The sequence below is a fragment of the Salvia hispanica genome, chromosome 1, assembly GCF_023119035.1.
Source record: "Salvia hispanica cultivar TCC Black 2014 chromosome 1, UniMelb_Shisp_WGS_1.0, whole genome shotgun sequence".
NCBI classification, from domain to species: domain Eukaryota; kingdom Viridiplantae; phylum Streptophyta; class Magnoliopsida; order Lamiales; family Lamiaceae; genus Salvia; species Salvia hispanica.
Window position 1 is genome coordinate 41,727,676 of NC_062965.1, and position 18,679 is coordinate 41,746,354.

At 38.3% G+C, this 18,679-nt stretch overlaps 4 protein-coding genes across 6 annotated transcripts; 1 reads left to right on the forward strand and 3 right to left on the reverse strand.

Moving 5' to 3' along the window:
* The first annotated feature begins 6,559 nt into the window (after positions 1–6,559).
* On the forward strand, positions 6,560–7,848 carry LOC125213511 (serine/threonine-protein kinase UCN). Its single transcript, XM_048114104.1, has one exon. It carries the CDS (start codon positions 6,590–6,592, stop codon positions 7,616–7,618), a length of 1,029 nt encoding a protein of 342 aa, XP_047970061.1. The 5' UTR covers positions 6,560–6,589; the 3' UTR covers positions 7,619–7,848.
* A 637-nt stretch (positions 7,849–8,485) lies between these two features.
* On the reverse strand, positions 8,486–8,977 carry LOC125197007. Its single transcript, XM_048095700.1, has one exon. The coding sequence runs from the start codon at positions 8,975–8,977 to the stop codon at positions 8,486–8,488; it is 492 nt and encodes a 163-aa protein (XP_047951657.1).
* Positions 8,978–9,088: 111 nt separating this feature from the next.
* LOC125197017 lies at positions 9,089–9,793 on the reverse strand. Its single transcript, XM_048095711.1, has 2 exons — positions 9,498–9,793; positions 9,089–9,356 (listed from the first exon to the last, which is right to left on the reverse strand). Exons 1-2 carry the CDS (start codon positions 9,791–9,793, stop codon positions 9,089–9,091), a joined length of 564 nt encoding a protein of 187 aa, XP_047951668.1.
* A 1,804-nt stretch (positions 9,794–11,597) lies between these two features.
* On the reverse strand, positions 11,598–16,056 carry LOC125216119 (putative E3 ubiquitin-protein ligase LIN-1). 3 transcript variants are annotated; one of them, XM_048117764.1, is made up of 8 exons: positions 15,918–16,056; positions 13,888–15,534; positions 13,768–13,819; positions 13,034–13,685; positions 12,818–12,962; positions 12,494–12,736; positions 12,074–12,401; positions 11,598–11,896 (listed from the first exon to the last, which is right to left on the reverse strand). In XM_048117764.1, the coding sequence occupies exons 2-8, from the start codon at positions 15,502–15,504 to the stop codon at positions 11,778–11,780; spliced, it is 3,156 nt and encodes a 1,051-aa protein (XP_047973721.1). In that variant the 5' UTR covers positions 15,505–15,534; positions 15,918–16,056; the 3' UTR covers positions 11,598–11,777. The 3 variants fall into 3 exon arrangements, with proteins under 3 accessions (XP_047973721.1, XP_047973712.1, XP_047973704.1); XM_048117755.1 differs by having other exon boundaries at positions 12,074–12,410; XM_048117747.1 differs by having other exon boundaries at positions 12,074–12,416.
* Between the last annotated feature and the right edge of the window lie 2,623 nt (positions 16,057–18,679).

The following is an 18,679-nucleotide window of genomic DNA, read 5'->3' on the forward strand; positions in this document are numbered from 1 at the left end:
TAAGGAAAACACATGCAGGGCTGAGTATTTTGAAATACTCAGTGAGCTCATTGCCAAAACGTTTTATAAGTTATGCCACCCTTACCAAGTGAACTCGAGTTTTAAGCAGTTTAAAGAGAATATCACGAGTATCACAAAAATATATTTTCCATAGACTGGCCAGTCAAAATAACTCCCCATTTTTCCTCAACAATTCAACAATCACAATCATTCCATGGTGCGACGAAAGTGTGGCCACACTTTTCGCCCACGAGACCGGCCGACTAGCAAGACTTTAAAAATCTTGAGGCTCAAACTCTATTTCTTCTCAAAGGATGGAGGATTAATGGAGTAAAGTAGAAGAAAATTGAGAGAGAATGGAGAGAGAGGACGAAAATTATGGGTAGGGGGCGAAAATTTGTGATGGCTAGGGTTAGGTTTTTGGCTTCTTATTTATAGAGTTTAATAAGATCTTTAGGTAAATAAAATAGAATATTTGGTAAGATCTTATTCTCCACAATTAAATAAATGAATATTGTGAAGTAGGGAATAAGAATTAACAAAAATAGACTAGGGTATCAAGGCTTGAAATTTTTGAAACCTATGGCTCCCAATTAGCCAAGATTTTGTTTTGGTATATTTTACGGAGTAGAATAAAATATCATGGAGCAAAATAAAAATAAGAATTCTCCCAACTTGGGATTGAAATAGGCGTTCCCTATGCCTTTTAAATAAGGCATGGATTTTGAATATTAACTAAAATAAGATAAGGCAAGATCTCTTGAGGTATGAAAAGATTTGGTAGAATATTTAAATTCTAGGTATGGAAGGAAATCAAGTAAGGAATCAATTAAAAAAGCAAAATAATATTTCCTTCCCAACATAGGTGATTTTCGAAAATCACTTAGGAAACAAGGGGCTCGATTTTTCTCCATAAACTAAGGAATATGGGTCTTGGATTTAATTTGGATAAATATCCCAAAAATTAAATTAAATCCGGAAAAATAGAATTCCTTCTCCAAAAGTCAAGGGGGTCGAAAATCTCAAGAATTGGGTGGCTAGTATTTATGGAAATTTTCTCTAATATTCTCACTCACCCATAAACAAATAATTCATCTCATAAATTAATAAATCACATGCCACATCATGTAATCAACAAGTTTAACTTTTCAAACTTCCAATGCAAACCCTAGACTCGACTCGGCCATTGCATCTCATGCAATAAATGCATTCATAAATAATTCACGTCTCCACGTCATCAAAATAAATTCTAGGGCTCTAAAATTAGGGTTCGGGTATCCGGGATGTTACAACGGATGATGAAGTGAGATTGATAAGTTAATTTGCAGCGTAAATATTCGAAAGAGTGAGCTTGAACAAACTAAGTACTAGGATATTCATACATTGAAACAAATTTTCAGAATTAAGAAAACATGCTAGCCAACTTTAATATGTCATATTATATTTTAATCTACTCTTATCTCGTTAATAATTTATTTATTCTATAAATAACCTAATTATTTACATATACGTACATGTATTAATATCATCAGCCAATCCACGAGTTTAGACTTTTCGAGCACATAACAAAGTTCAATAGAGGCGAAAACTTAACTTCACTAACGCCAATAAACTATGTTAGTGGAAAGTTACAAATTAACTTGCACACTTACATTTGAATTCAACGGTAGCATACTGATGTGAGTAAACATATTTCTATGTTTCCCTTGTTTTTATTCACTTTTAAGTGTTTAAAAGAGCTACTTTGGCATTATTTTAATACTATAGGTCATTGCTTGAGGCTAAATGACAAAAGATGAAGTTTGGGATTAAAAAAAAAAAGACTGATCATAACACCGAGAGATCGCACGTACTGTCCGAATCTATCCCGCCACGCATGGCCCATGCGCTAGTTGTCAAAACTCAATCTCACCAGAAGCATAGATGGCACGGATTTGCAATTGGGTGACTAATTTCTTGGCTCGTGCGTGTTGCACACAGGTCATCACAGGTCTTGATCGAGCTCACACAGAGACATCGAAGAACGTTCAAGCAATCCACCGAACCCCGAACCACACAGGTCCCCCCTCAAGTTGGGCTACTGTAGGGATCAGATCACCAATGGATTCACTATTTACTGGGTGTTCTTTTATAGATGTTAAGAGATGTTCAATCTCTCAAGCTAACAGACCAAGAACACATAACACACTGCAAGTACAAACGCAAGATACAAAGTAAGAACTTAGCACTAGTCAGAATCTTAAACCGATTCAGACTCTTAGTCGTTCACGACTTGTATCACATGCACACTCAATTAGCTGGATTAGTAACAAAAGAACAGATGCTAAAGGATCTAGATATAACTAAAAGACTAAGAATAAAAGAGATGAAGATATGAATATGGCTCAAGTTGCAACGCAACTGCACCGGTCCAAGGACCTCTCCAATCTCAACCGGTCCAACACCCAAAGAATCCAACCTAGCGCCGGACATCGCAACGAAAATGAAGCTGTTACCTCTGCTAGAGAGTACAACCAGTCTACACTCACCAAAAAAAAGAGAACACACGATTGGGAACGTCGATCGGAGAAAGAAACCGACTGAATCACCCAGAGAGAAACTGTAATCGCATAGAGAGAGGGAAATGAACAGAATGAGAGAGTGATAGGAGGTGGTTCACCTTAACCCCTCACTCAACAGACACACCCCTAGATCGGACGGTCTCCGTTTAAGATCCGCGTGGAGTGCACACGTGGCGGACATCGGCATACACCCGAGTAAGTAACAGGTAAGCGGGCCTCATTTAATACATTGGGCTACTACTCAAACCAATTGGGCTCACAAATAACTCAGCCCAAATGTGAATGGTCCACATATCCAACTATCTGGTCGGGACACTCGCTAGACCACTTGGTGCCCCTCCTCAGTTTGTTCCCTTGTCCTTGACTTCGAGTACCATCTTCAAGTCTCGGAGCTACTCGAGTCTTACTTCTTCTCCTTTGGCAATGTTTTAGACGAGGACGACTAAGGATTCTTGTACTCTGTGTGTCATGGCTATTGTTCGGGATCAGCTCAAATCTTTCAGTAGGTCCAACACATGATGGGTGTCACATGTATTTTCGTCAATGTACTGAAACATACATAAACAATAAAAATAAGGAGTACTAAAAATCACATCTATACATCTATAAAATGGGAGTTTTGGAGAATATAACAAAAGTATCATTATAAATATTATAATAAAATAAAATTAAAATAAATAATTACAATAATAAAAGAGAAACTTAATAACAATAAAAGAGATGCATCTCTTAGTCTTTTCTTCACCTACAAATAATGCTAACCAATGCTAATTTATTAGGAAAGAAACCTTTGAAGTGGCGTTTTCATGAACAAAAAAAGTAAACATAATGTGACTTTATTGGATGATCGAGTAATTAAGTTAGGCATTGATCCACCATTTTAGTTTATTTTGCCATTACTTGGAAAATTAATTACTCCCTCCGTTCTATCGAAGATAATCCATTTTCCTTTTTGGTTTATTCCAATCAAGATGACTCATTATTAAAAATGGAAACACTTTTTTATCTCTACTTTATTCTCTCTCTCTTACTTTACTCTCTCTATTTAACACACAAAAAATAAAGTTACATAAAATCTCGTACCGCCCAAGAAAGGAGTCATCTTCCTTGGGACGGATGGAGTATTTGTTAAAAAAGACTTTATTTAGGACTTTTAAAATTTGGAGTTATATAAATGATTTGAGAGGTTGAAATATTATGAATCATTATTATTGATTTGATTTAGAATAAATGATATTGACTCAAAAATATGAACAATGCCAAAAGTTACAAGATCTTATATAAATACTAATTCCATTAAATAAAAATGTACTCCCTCCGTCCCGCGTTACTTGCACTAGTTTCCTTTTTGGGCGTCCCAAGTTATTTGCACTCTTTCCTTTTTTAACAAAAGACAAAACATCTAATCACTCTTTTTTTATTCTATCATTTACTTTACTCTCTCTTATCTTTCCTACTTTTTTCATCTCTCCTATTTATTTAATATAATTTCTTAACCTCCGTGCCCAAAAGTAATCGTGCGACTAACCCGGGACGGAGGGAGTATTTATTTTATTTGTGCTTGGTATGTGTGTGACGTTACAAGGAGAAATCAATACGAGTAGGGGGGGGAACTGAGAGAATAAGGAATTTGGCGACGACGAACTGAGACTTTTTCTAGTAGATAAGAAAAGGCGTGATAAGTGGTCATTCCAACATCTCCAAGGGCAGCCGAAATCCATTTTCTGGTGTGATAAAGCCTTCAACCGTAATTTTTTTATAACTGCAAATTAGGGCTTAGATGGAGGCAAACTGTAATCTATAGTTGATTTTTGTTTGAGATTCTTAAATGTAGATGGAGGCAAACTGGCCGATGGAGAAATGGCGTCAGCGCATGACGAAAGAAGTGCATTAAACGATGACTGGAAAAGAGAAGAGTACCCGAGAATGATAGAGGCGGACATTTAGAGATTGAGGAGAAGAGAGGACGGAGACGGACGTTTTGACCTAAATGAATTTCAAATTATACCTTGAATTGTTTGTTAGTAATGAACTTTCTAATTAAGTGGCCCAATTATTTAGATGAAGGGTTTAATGAGGCATAATTTAATAAATACTTATAGGATTAATATAGGATTAATGTGATGAATTTATTTGTTTCGTTTAATAAATTATCTTTTTAAATAAGATGAAATATGAAAGTAGATTATATTTTTTAATATTTATTGTGTAGGTCATTATTTTATTTTCCTATGATCATGGCTTCAATGTTTTGACTATTTTAAATTGTATATTATCTTAAAGTGAGATTAAATTATTAGTAGTAATTTATTTTATTATATTTTCCGTATATCTACTTTATTTAATTAAATTATTATTAATAGTATCAAATACTTCATCTATCCCACAAGAATATGCATTTTTGCTCAATTTTTAATGCACAATCGGTAAAGTAAGAGAAATATAGAAATGGAAAATAATTAAAGTATTGTTAGTGGAGAATTAGTCATACCTCATTAAAGAGAAAAAAATTTCTAAAATCAGAAAGTGTGTACTCTTATGAGACAGATTAAAAAGGAAAGAGTGCATACTATTGTGTGTTGAAGGTGGTATACAAATTACAAACAAGAATATAAGTGCATATATCAGGTGTTAGGGTGATAATTTATTAGATCTAGCTTGGTTGCTACTCAATTTGTTTGCTTGAGAGAGAGGTACGTAAAATGAAATCTAACACATGCCCGTGTGCAAACGATGTCTCGCATCATTTACTTGCATAGAAATGATGAGATTTGTATATAAGTAATCAACATGTTATGTGTCTTATCATTCATTTACACATATAGACTAACATAGTTAAACTTTTAAAAGTTAATGAGATTTAACTTTAGATGTGGAAGTAATCTAACCCCGTAAAACAAAAGTACTTTTTAAGCGTATATAATACAGCCATCTTAACATAACATTGAATGATTGATTTTCACGTCATCTAAATATTTTGGAACGATGTACGTCATTGCTTTTATGTGTGTGACTTTGACTAACGTGTTGGGTTTTGGTAATTTAGTCATGTATTATGGAGTACTCATTAAGAGATGGCGGAGAAAATTATAGTATAATTTAATTACCGAAAACTCTCTAACAAATTTTAAAAATAATTTGTGCCGCTAAGATTAAAAACCTAGCCACTACTTGTGCCAATTTGAAATAAGTCAAATTTTTTATAACCAATTTGATTCATGCATCTTAGTAACTATTTTTGAAATTAACTCCCAAGTTCTAGTGCTGCAGTAGGGCCTCTTCCTTTACAGTTTATTGATCTTGTATGAAATTGATTAAAACTAATTAAATTAAGTTTCAGTGGTTCTAGCAGCGCGCACACGCACACAGGAGACAGTCTCCTGATATTAAGTTGAATAATCAGCTCTTTATTAAAGTCAGAAATATTAAATGAACTAGGTTCAGTGGCAGGGCAGCGCACTAACTCCCATATCCAGAATAGCAGCAACACACAAGGTCCACCTGTCTACCCAGAAATAGTTTCATTTTTCATTTTAATGCGTCTACAGATAAATATTTTCTTTATTTTATTAAAAATAAAATATTTACTTTTTCGTACAAAATTTTATATAGTCTTATTTTATGAATTAATAAAGAAATAAAAAAAAGAAATAATGTTATTTTCATTTTAGAAAATGTTTATTTTTAATTAAATAATTTAAAAGAAATATGTTTTATTTTTAATTGAATAATTTAAAAGAAAAATGTTTCATTTTAATGGGGACAAATGGACTACCGCGATTCATATTTACTATAAATAGCAATAAAATTTCGCATTCCACTAACTCATTAAATTCATATTTTATTTAAAACTAAGTGAAATTCATATACCCATAACTTTTTTCTACCGATTTTTCTAAACATTTCGTAAAATTCGTTTGAAAGAAAAGACTTTAAGTGACGAATAGAGACGTAAAAAGGGAGTAGTGGTGTGTGTATATATATATGATCTCCATTCTCCACTCGTGTGTTGGTGTACCCCAAATAAAATGACTAATATGGATAGCGATAAAAGTGTAGAGGCGGCGCATGACATACACCTCCTCCGCGCCGTGAAGGTACTCGGCAAAGGCGCCACCGGCACAGTATTCCTCGTCCATGACAATTCCCGCGACTCTCCCTTCGCCCTCAAGGTAGTCGAGAAATCCTCCGCCGACCGCCGCGCCCGCCACGAAATCTCCCTCCTCCGCCGCCTCGCCCCCCACCCCTTCCTCCCCCACCTCATCTGCTCCTCCGAGGACGACCAATTCATCTGGTGGGGCATCCCCTTCTGCCCCGGCGGCGACCTCAACGCCCTCCGCCACCGCCAAAACGACCACGTCTTCTCCCCCGCCGCCATCCGCTTCTACCTCGCCGAAATCCTCCTCGCCCTCCGCCACCTCCACCGCCAGGGCATCGCCTACCGCGACCTCAAGCCCGAAAACATCCTCATCCAGCTGTCAGGCCACGTCACCCTCACCGACTTCGACCTGTCACGTGACCTCCCCCCGCGAAGCACGTGCCACACCAAACCCAAAAGCGCGCGCGTTTCTCCAGCCGCCGAGCGCTCGAACTCGTTCGTCGGCACGGAGGAGTACGTCGCCCCGGAGGTCATCCGGGGCGACGGCCACGACTTCTGCGTCGACTGGTGGGCGATGGGCGTGCTCGCCTACGAGATGATGTACGGGACGACGCCGTTTAAGGGGAGGAACCGCAGGGAGACGTTTCGGAAAATATTGATATCCCGGCCCGAGCGCGTGGGGAAGGCCGACGACGCGCTGACGGACCTGATCGGGAAGCTGCTGGAGAAGGACCCGGCGCGGCGGCTCGGGTACTGGAGGGGAGCGGCGGAGATAATGGAGCACCGTTTCTTTCGGGGGCTGAGGTGGGAGCTGCTGACGGAAGTCGTGCGGCCGCCGTTTCTGCCGTCGGCGGAGGTGGTGGGGGATGGTGAGATTGATATAACGGAGCACTTTCGGAGGATGAAGGTGCCGTTGTGGTCGCCGTCGGATGATGACGTGTCGTTAACGGATTTCTGACACGCACGTGTAGAGGTATCTGTGTGATTATTGCTTCTTTTGATTTGATTAGATTAGATGTATATAAAAATAAGGAATTAAGATTAGTTATTCCCGTGAAGATGGGTGCTAATCAAGTGTAGATGTCGCTAATTACGGATGCACAACGAATAATATGGGATGTAATTTAGGCTGAAAAGATGCCTTGGCGCACGCGCAAATGTGGCGCCTGGGTATATTTCTTTTGTGTATTGCGTCTTCATTAACTAATACCAAATTGAAGGAAACAACAATTCGTTGTTGACAATAATTTGACATCAAGGATAAGTTTTTTGTAAATCAATGTTCTGTGTTTACTCAACTCTCAAGTGCAAAACAATAATGTAAAAATTGTGTCAACTTGGAATGAACTCTAAGTTTCATGGAGTCGCGCAGTTGTTGTTAAATCAATGTTATCTCTCAAGGTTAATTACCAAGTGTGAAAGTGAAACAATACGTAAAGAAGAAAAGCAAGGTATTGTTGTCTCACTTTATTTCGTTCAACTCTACCAATGATGGATATTCTGGACAACTATTGGGCTGGCCTACTTGTTGGGAAGTAAAGTACTACGTTATTAGGAGTAATTCATAAGGGTGTCCACATGGCCGGCCAAGCCACAAAATCGTGGTCGGGCCACCAATGCTCATGTTTTCCACTATAGTGGACATGGTCAAGCCACCAAAAATTTAATTTTTTCCATTTTGTTTATATTTTAATTCTACTACAATAATAATTGAAAAAATGCATACGAACTAAAATTAAAACAAAATCTTCGTTGTATTATACAAAGGGGTAAAATTATACAACGAAAATTCTCGACTTCTAATAAACTACTTTCCCAACGCATATCACGCTCTACACCCTCCTCCCCTACGATTCCAAACCTCTTCTACCATATCAGCCTGCAGTGTCGTATGTGATGTTTCCCTCCGCATATCGGCGAACCGTTGGATCAAGTATGCATCACTACGCGGTACACCCATCTGCAGTGGGGCGATTGCAACACCGTGACTCGTACTTGCACCCTCTTCCGGTGCCCATTTCTCTGCAGAATATCCTTCGTCCTCTATTATCATATTGTGCAATATGATACATGCATACATGATGGAGGCGACATCATTTTCGTGCCATTGTCGAACCGGGCACCAAAGAATGCCCCATCGCGATTGGAGGACACCAAAAGCACGCTCAACGTCCTTCCTAGCACTCTCTTGTTTGGCCGCAAAATAGGATTGTTTCGGCCCAACCGGCTGCCGGATCGTCTTGACAAACACGGGCCAACGAGGGTATATCCCATCGGCTAAGTAGTATGCCACGTTGTACTGCGTCCCGTTGGCCATGAATCTGACCGTCGGACCCTCACCCCGACACTCATCATTGAAGAGATGGGACGAATCTAGTACGTTGATGTCGTTGTTCGACCCTGCGACACCAAAATAGGCATGCCAGATTCACAGTCGGTAGTCAGCAACAGCTTCCAGTATCATTGTTGGGTGTCTTCCTTTGAATCCAGATGTGAACTGCCCCTTCCAAGCAACCGGGCAGTTCCTCCACTCCCAGTGCATGCAATCGATGTTGCCCATCATCCCCGGAAAATTATGCACTCGCCCGTGCATATCTATCAATCTTTGGCACTCATCGGCATTTAGCTTCCGTAGATACTCCGGACCGAAGATGGTCTGGATACAATTACAAAACTGCCTCAGCTGGCCGTCCCAGCTGTTGTTTCACCCAATCAGTAGGTATTCGTCGAACATATCAGCGGGTCCGGCATAGGCAAGCTGCCTAATTGCAGCGGTACACTTCTGATATGTCGACAACCCGGGTCGGCCGGTAGCATCATTGCGCAATGTGAAGCACCTGTACTGCTGCGCCAATGTATTCGCTATATGGATGAATAGCCGTTGCGACATTCTGAAGCGGCGACGGAAAATCTCTGCTGGGTAACGGGGGTTATCGCCAAAGTAGTCTTCTACCAACCGCTGGTGTGCCCCGACATGGTCATGCCAGATGGTCCGCCGATGATAGAACGGGCGAACGAACGCCGCCGCCGCCGCCGCCGCCGCCTCCTCCTCTTCTGCTTCCCGTTGCACCTCTTGAACGAGTTCATCGAACTCCATATCCACCAATTGTTGGAACTCATCGCCGGAACTCATTTTTCAAAAGTATAATTGGTGATAAAATGAAAAGAGTGGAGATTGGAATGGTGTAAAAAATTGGGGAAAAATGGGTATATTTATAGAAGAAATTAAAAAAAAAAAAAAATCGGAAAAGGGGAGCCGCGGCTCGTGGCCGGCACTATAGGAGGGCCGCGGCTCGCGCCCAAGCGCCGCGGCCAGGCCACGAACGTGGCCGCGCCCACGTCCACCCTCCGCCGCGGCTGCCCACCCCTCTCACTATAGGGAGCCGCGGCTCGCGGCTCTCCCGTGGCCCGGCCGCGGCTCCTGTGTAGTGGACACTCTAACTCCCTCCGCTTATGCGGTGACAGTGTTAACTGAGCTAATTAAAAAAAGAATAAAGTAGGAAATAAAAATTTTAGAGAGATGAAGAGAATATAAAATAAGAGAGACTAAAGTAAGTGAAAATAAATATGTTGTTAACTGAGTTAATTAAAGAAAGAATAAAGTAGGAAATAAAAATTCTAGAGATATGAAGAGAATATAAAATAAGAGAGACTAAAGTAAGTCAAAATAAATGTGTTCACCTCTACTAAAACATGAAATCACTTCACTACTATGCAACTTAACAAAATGGAAAAATGGCGCCACTGCTATGAAACGGACGGAGTATCTAATTAAATCCACTTAGCAACTTGTTTATTCCATTAGATTGTAAAATAGAATAGCTATTAAATTATGAATTTTTGTTTTTCTCATTTATTTATATAAACAAATACTCCCTCCGTCCCACTTTAGGAGTCCCGGTTGAGTTCGGCACGAGTATTAAGAAATGTAAAGGAAAGTTGATGAAAAAAGATAGTGGAATGTGGATCCTACTTTTTTATATTAGTTTTATAATGAAATGTGAGTGGAAAAAGATTAGTGGAATGTGAGGCCTAATACCATTTATGGAATATTCCAACCAGAATCCTAAAGTGGGACACCCAAAAATGGTAAACCGGGACTCCTAAAGTGGGACGGAGGGAGTATAATTTTTTTTATCATCCAAATTAAATTAACGTCTTACTATCTTTGTACAAAGGAGAAAATAAAGCAAGAGAATGAGTTATCAATTAAAAAAGGTATTTTAACAATGAATATCTTTTTTTTTTGGATTACCAGAACATTGTTTTATGCTCTCGTTTTTCTGTTCATGTAGATATTTTCAGTTGATACATTAGCGCTGATTTTTGTCCAAATTAAGAAAATGGTTAATTGTGAATAGTTCCACTTTTTTTAAAGTGTGAGATCGACTTGAATTATTTTCAAAGAGTTATTAACACAATGTCATTTTTGCTTCTTGACACATTATTAACATAGAAATTTCGGTGATACATTAACGTCGATTTGGCCCAAATTATAAAACTTTTTGACAATTACAATAATGTCATTTAATTTAATTAATTAAAAAAATAAAAATAAATTCAGCATATTCTTCATCCTATTTTCCTCCCACCTCGCCTATCTCTCACTCCTATTTTTTTCTCTTCATTCATCTCTTTCATTTTCACTTGTCACAGCTCTCATCTCTTTAAGATTTAATTTAGAATAATAAGTAAACAACTCTACTTTTTGGTTTGTACATAACGAATTAGTGATATTATAAATTTTTTCCGATACTAAAAGTAAGACGTAATATGTTACTCTATATCAGTTTGGATCGAAAGCAGTTAGTATTGTTATCCTTATTTTGTAATTTGTGCAATTAGTTTGCTACTCTATATATGTTACTATAAAACATGGATTGATTAAAAAGTGAACTATTATGTTGTATTGGCTAATATAGATAATATTGGATTGGTGATCATTGAAAGTTTCTTAGATTCAAGATATTTTAAATAATCATGATGTAAGAAGGCTGAATTTTCAATTGCAAGTCAACATGAATCTTAATCTGCAACTGAAGATGCTAAAAGAAAAGGACAACTACTGAAAATTCACATGAAAGAAAGACAATGGTGTTTCTTTCCAGGGATAGCTTCTACCTCCTTTGGCCAGATATGATTGTATTCAGCTCCATAGCTGTCCATGTTACCTCTGCTAGCTCGTCTAACGAAGGACCGATCTCATCGCCAATCTTAATCAGCAATATCCGGCATTCTGGAAAGCAAAACGCACAGTTAAGTCGAAATAGATAGTTTTGTTTTTTTGTCTCTTGACTCTTTCCATATGTTTTCATGTGTGCTTGTATGGTATACGCCTCGCGGGGGCTATTGGAAAGCATATTAAAATTTTGCTCATTGCGAAAAGGCTGATATCAGCAAGAAAACAACTGACCTGGAATTGTACTGAAGTTGAGCAGAGAAAGCGCAGCGAGAGCCCTTTGCTCCACTAGCACCCCATGCTCGAGGTACTGCCTGAGTGGCGATATTAGAGCAGAGAAGGCGTAAAGTTGATGTCTCGTGTCGTGCAATGAGGCGAGTGAGAAGCTCAACCAAGCCACTGTTGTCAGACACACCCGCACCAAGTCTGGCTTCCCTAACCTCAGGCACTTGGAAATAGCATCCAAGAATGACTTCTTCCCATCCCCGAGCAGTGAAGCTGACAAACTCGTTAGCCATCTCTCCCTCGCAGCTTCTTCTTCCTCATATTCGGACGCAAAAGCCTTCAAAAACTTTGGCTTTGTTAGTGTATCATAACAAACTATGCTGAAAAATTCAGACTACACATTAGATTGAACATATAAAGATGGCATACCGTTGTAACTGTTGTACAATCGTCAGCATCATCCAAATCTGGACCATTGGGAAAACCGGCTAGTTTTAGAATCCAATCCTCGGTCATAAGTTTCCCAGATGAGGAGAAGAAGCCTCCGAGGATAAGGAGAGCTCTGCAACACTTGTTTTGGACTTTTTCATTGTCGGTTAAGCTGCTTACAAGGGCCGTGGTGAGGGCATCAACCGCATTCTGTCTATACGTGTTGCTGGCACATCTTCCTGACTGCAAGTCCGAGGCAAGGCCGTGTAGTTACTATATTTCTACAAGAACATAGTTTGAATACCTATCACTTACAACACCTACCAGAAGATCAATATGCAGAATCAGAACAGCGACTAACGGTGTCTCTTCCAGAGGGCAAGCCTGAAGATACATGTTTAAATGGCCTATTGCATTTCGTAACTCCTCATCACCGAGGCGTTCCAAAAAGCGTTTGGCTCTGGTCCTTCTGATATTCAATGATCAAAGATAGTGAAGATGCATTTAGTAACTATGGTTGCGAAAGAAGCGAACGAGTACCTGTTAAAACAAACTAGTTCAGCCAGAAGCAACACTGCATTTTTTCTAGATACCAGCTGTTCACTGTGAAGCATTTCTAGCAAGTTCGACTGATTTATGTCTCGAGCAATCCTATTCCTACAGTTCGCATCAGCTTCAACGCAACAGCACAGGAGTTCTGAGATAAATGTCTTCTCCTCAGCACTGGAAGACTGAAATCTTGTTAAGAGCAACCGCAGGCCACCCAACGATAAAACTCGTCTAGCATGTACTGTCCTCTGCTCCTCGCTGAAAACCGGGAGAAGTTTCCCTAAGATGGAAATAATCATGTTAGTATCATTTACTTCTACACCTCCACCATCACCTGATGTTACTTGTGAGAGTAGAGCCAAGATATGTTCGATATAATCTGTCTTCCATTTATCGATAATACGCTTCAGAATGAAATTCGTAGGTGGCACAGCCTGATATTGCAAAGTTTTTCTGGTAACTGGACACATGAAGCACCCTTGAGTACTAAACCAGTCTGCTATAACTTCTTGCTCGAAAGTTTCACCAGTCTCGAGAGTCACTGGATTTCTGAAAAGAAGCCCTGTCAAGGGGCATACGAAATCCTTAGGGATGCTACACCGAACATGTTTTCCGATGCAGGACTCATAGTTTTCCTGCAATTCTGCATTACTATCATTAGTAAATAAAAGTTTCAGGGGAAATAATGCAAATTGGAATCAATAAAAAAGTTTTTTATCAGCAACCTTGTATTGAAAGCTCCGGTTCTTTTATCTGCATGATCACTCGTTCATTTTCCTGCAAGCGGAACGATATATAAAATCAAGATATTGAGCTGATAATAGGTGTTTGTTTTGATCACTTACGGGGGGAGATTCCCGAACAGGGTCGACTCCTTTATCTGCTTGTACAATTGAGTCATGAGTGCACAAGATTAGTTGTCTGTCTTGTGGAGCAGGACCATTGGAGCTTCTGTCAAACTTTTCTTCTTCGTCGAAATCTGATTCAACTCCCGGCTTATCTGCATGCTTAAACACTTCATCATACAGTTCTTTACTGACCATTGGCTGAGGCGAGACGTGACTAGCAGGACTACTTGTATGGCCTAGCAAGCCTCCCCTTAGCATCGAGTGAACAGAGAAAGAAGGAATTCCAACGACAGGGACGGAAGGTTCTTTCTCCCCATTTATAATCCAATCTTTATAGTACATTGCAAATCGACACGTTCCTGAATCCAGACTTTCGTTATAAGCTTTGTCAAGCAGCTTCAGATTCATAAAACTCGGGGAGTCTACCACCGTGTGAGTTTCCTTCTCGTACCAGACCTTCAAATGTAAGAGATGAGGAAGAAATAGATGCCCCCACAAATCAGGCAGCAGCATTGTTCGCGCCTGGAATGGCGAGTCGCAGAATACTTGAAGAAGATGTTTTGCTGCAACCTTGTCCTTCTTCTGCAGCACATATATTACACTGAGATAAAGATGAGCACAAGCCGAGAACCTTAGATTCGGAACTCCATACGTGAATCCATCCTTCAGATCACTCGAATTTAGTCCCGTGATTACACTAAGCTGCAGTGAAGCCCTTTTCAATACCTTCAAGTTTGCACTCTCCTCCTCTGCACTTCTTTCAATGGTCTCGATAGCCTCTTCGAGATTTCCTACGACTTTGCTCTCAGTGCTCAGGCTTTCATCGGCTCCAATCAAGTTTAGGGAAGCAAAAGTATTATGACGAAGGGATGTCCTGAAATCCTCATCCTCAAGAAACCGCTTCGCGTGCCCACTGATGATTGAAATGATTGCTTTAACAGCAGCTTCATCAAGAGCAGGCGCAGCTTGAGCCTCATCAATCTTGTTCTGTCTCATGCTTCTACTTTCATCGAATTTGCTTCCACTTTCAACAACTTTGTTTGATCTTCCTTCAGCATGAGGATAAGTATGTTTAAAGGAGTTGTTCCTATCTTTCTGATTCTCCATCACTATATCATCCAAAGGAGCTGAATGATTCCCTTCATGTTTGACGCGGCCATGAACTTTATTCGAGTGCATATCTTTATGAAGCCTCTCCATTCCCTCCTCAACCACCTCATCACTTTGAATCACCTCAGTTATCTCTGAGGAAGAAGCAATGCTAAACCTCTTTGCATCCAGTAAATCTCCATGGCTTCTTCTTCCATCATTCACAACAATAGCTTTATCAGGTTCACTGCCCATTTTCCCTTTCCTGATAAGATTGTCCCTTGGCTTCCTCACTGAGAAGCTGCCACTTGTTGAAAATTCAGCGTTGGAATCGGTACGAGGTACATCAGATCTCGTCCTCTCAGTTCTTCTCACAGCCAGCAGAGGACCGGATGCACGCCTTTCCTGTTCCATGTAGCGAGGACCACTTCCTCGCTCGGAAGCAAAGGAAGCTCTGCCCTTCATTTTGTCCTTTCTCCTCTTAAAGCCTTCCTCAGCCAGAAGGTCCTCCAGTGACATTGCCATTTTACTTCTATCTTTTGACCTCACACTTGCCTGTTTTAACAAAGAAACATGATTATTAAGTAATTTTACCATCATCACCATGATTACTCCAATACTATCATGAATCAAATAGAATTAGCTCAAATAGTAGAAATTATCAATGGCCTTGGGACATCCTAAAGCTCCAATAATACTATTGTTATCTATCTAGGTTAATTCTCAAAAGTGAACTCCCTAAATGATTGTATCTAATGATACATAATACATAGATAAATAGAAATAATTGGTACAAAGAAGCTTATCATTCAACCTTTTACTGTTAGTTAATGGGGTGATGAGAATGGAATTTGTTATTCACAAAAATCACAGAATTTGAAACTCTGTATTCAGCATGATTAGTCTCAAAATTGAGACACAAACAATCATACAAGTACCTTCAATTAGTTTGTTGGTCATGAAAGTCAACCGGCTCTGTTTTGAGACAACCAAGACTACTAGAAGAAGTGATGATCAAGGTAGAAATTTGGAAATAGTAACATTGAAAACCAGATGAGAACAAGACAAGAGTGGCTGAAACAAAGGTGGAACATATAAAAGCCATTGAATAATACTCCATATAATACTAGTATTAATTAAACAAAGGGGAGGAAGTATAATAATAATTAAAAAAAGAAAGAAACAATGACAGATGAAGAATGGTCGCCGTTATTAGCATGAATGTGAGCATATGCAACAAGTTGAAGGCTTTGTAGTGACAAATGTGAGAAGCTAAGAAGATTTCAAACACAACATTGTACACTCAAAAGATTCTTCCAAGAGAATAAAATATTCTTAATTCTTTGCTATCTGCAGGCCATAATACTCTGCCGCCCTCTTCCTCCCTTCAAATATGTTGAACTATTTAATTCAAATCCAATTACAAACTTTTGCATATTATATGTATTTTATTTAAATTCTTTCTCATTTTTTGTTAGAAAAGATTGTAACAAAATAAAAATTAACAAACTGATTTCAAACGAATAAATTATGAGTTATGACTACTTATAGTTTTTTTTTTTCATCTTTTTCTTCTCTCTTGCGTTATGAATATTTTTTTGCTCTTCTTTCTTTTTTATTTTTATTTATTTTGAACTATTTACTTTTTTTATTTTTCACTTTCTCTTACGTTTTTAATATACATGGGGAGAAAATCTTGTTGAGCATATACTATAGATAACATAAGGAGAATTTTGTTAAGTTAGGTTGTAGATGAGTTGGCAATGATGTTAACATGTTTCATATTTAAAATCTTTATGCCCAATGACAATAGATTTGTTATATTTGTATAATTAGTGAATTGCTTGTCCATTTTGAATCATGTCGAAATCTTGTGGGGTTTGAGCTTTAAATTTATTTTGTGTGATTTATCTGTAGTTATGTTACTCCCCCCGTCCGCCATTAGGAGTTTCGGTCACTTTTGCACACTCATTTTATAAAAATAATAATAAATAGTTAAAGTGGAGAAATGGTAAAGTAAGAGAGAGAATAATGTTTTGAAAAGTCTTCTTAATATTATTCTCTCTCTTACCACCATTTCTCCATTTTAATTATTTATTATCATTTTTATAAAACGAGTGCGCAAAAGTGACCGGGACTCCTAGTGGCAGACGGAGGGAGTAATTGTTTCTAGCCCGTCTTAATCTACTTAGGCCTCGTTCGGTTGGTTAGATAAATAGTCTTGAGATTGTAGTATGGGATAGCTCAAGATGGGCTTTATCAAGATGCCACCATTGAGATGTGACTAGTCGGTTAATGTTGTAATTGATACAGCAATTAAGAGAGAGAAGAGAGGGGTGAGATTAAATTAATCGGAGGGTTAGTGGTGCGATAAGTTGTCTGCCATAAACACTTAAAATGGCACCATTGAGATGGGCTTGACACGGGCCTTGTGGGCTCAGATTAATTTGGATTGCAGCAACCGAGCATCAAATTAGTAAGTCGGCGAGACACAATTAATATAACCAACCGAACGCCTCCTTAGTGATCTTAGAAGATGCAGTTGGACAACTTTTATAGCCACTTTTATATATATAGGTATAGCCACTTATATATTCTCATAAAATTTCTTAACCAGCCAATTTGAGTTTTTAAGACTTTTATTTGGAAGCTAAATATTGAGAATATGATATCCTACACTTTTGGGTAAAATGGAAAAATATTGTTGAAAAGAGTCGGAGAATAAGGCTGTGAAAAGAAAGAAAAAGAAAGAAAACTGGTTGATTGACAAACTAAAATGCAAAATGAATATAATGAGTAGAAGAAGGATTAATTAGAAGTGTATATAGAAGAAAAAAAAAGGATATGAAAGAAAGGGACAAAAAATCAAAGAATTGTGAAGTGTGATGAAAACAAGACAAGTATATATGTGTATAAGGCTAAAAATTTAAGTATTTAAAAGGTGCTAAATGAAAGTACGGGTTTTACAATTTTTGCTATATTTGAGATTTTAATTACTATTAGGCCTGAAAATTTAATCTACAGGTTTCGGGTATTCCCGACCCGGCGACGGGTTTTGGGTACCCGAAATTATGGGTTCGGGTGCGGGTTTAGGTAGTTAATGTTAGAATTCTTTGGGTTTTGGGTACCCGACTAATACCTGATTAAACCCGATTAATTATTTATTTGTGATATATATTTTGGGTTATAAAGTTCTTAGTTTACTATTTGGATTATGTTTGGTTGCTTTGACATTTCATTATTCTATTATCTCGACTTTAATACTTCTTTACATTCATGTTCGGTTCATGTTGCATTATTTATGTTCTTACTTGTTATTTTTGAAAATATATAGTTAATTAGTTATGCTTTCTCCATTTTATTTACATGTTTTAATGTCTTAAAAAATTAATCTCTTTTATGTTTCAATTTATACCAAAAAAAAATTTATTTTAAAATTAAGTAGTGTCTATTTGTCTAATGTCTATTTTAATATAGGAGTAGAATTATAGTCAATAAATAGTAAGTATTGTGTTATTTTAATAATTTCTATTATCATCACAATTTAATTTATATAAAAGAATAAATTTCAAATTTAATAAAATTCCGGGTTTATGGGTACCCGATTAGTTGGGTTCGGGTACCCGCATCGGGTATTAGGGTACCCGAATTCACATACGGGTTGGGTATTAGCTAAGTTACTCATATTGCACCTAATTTG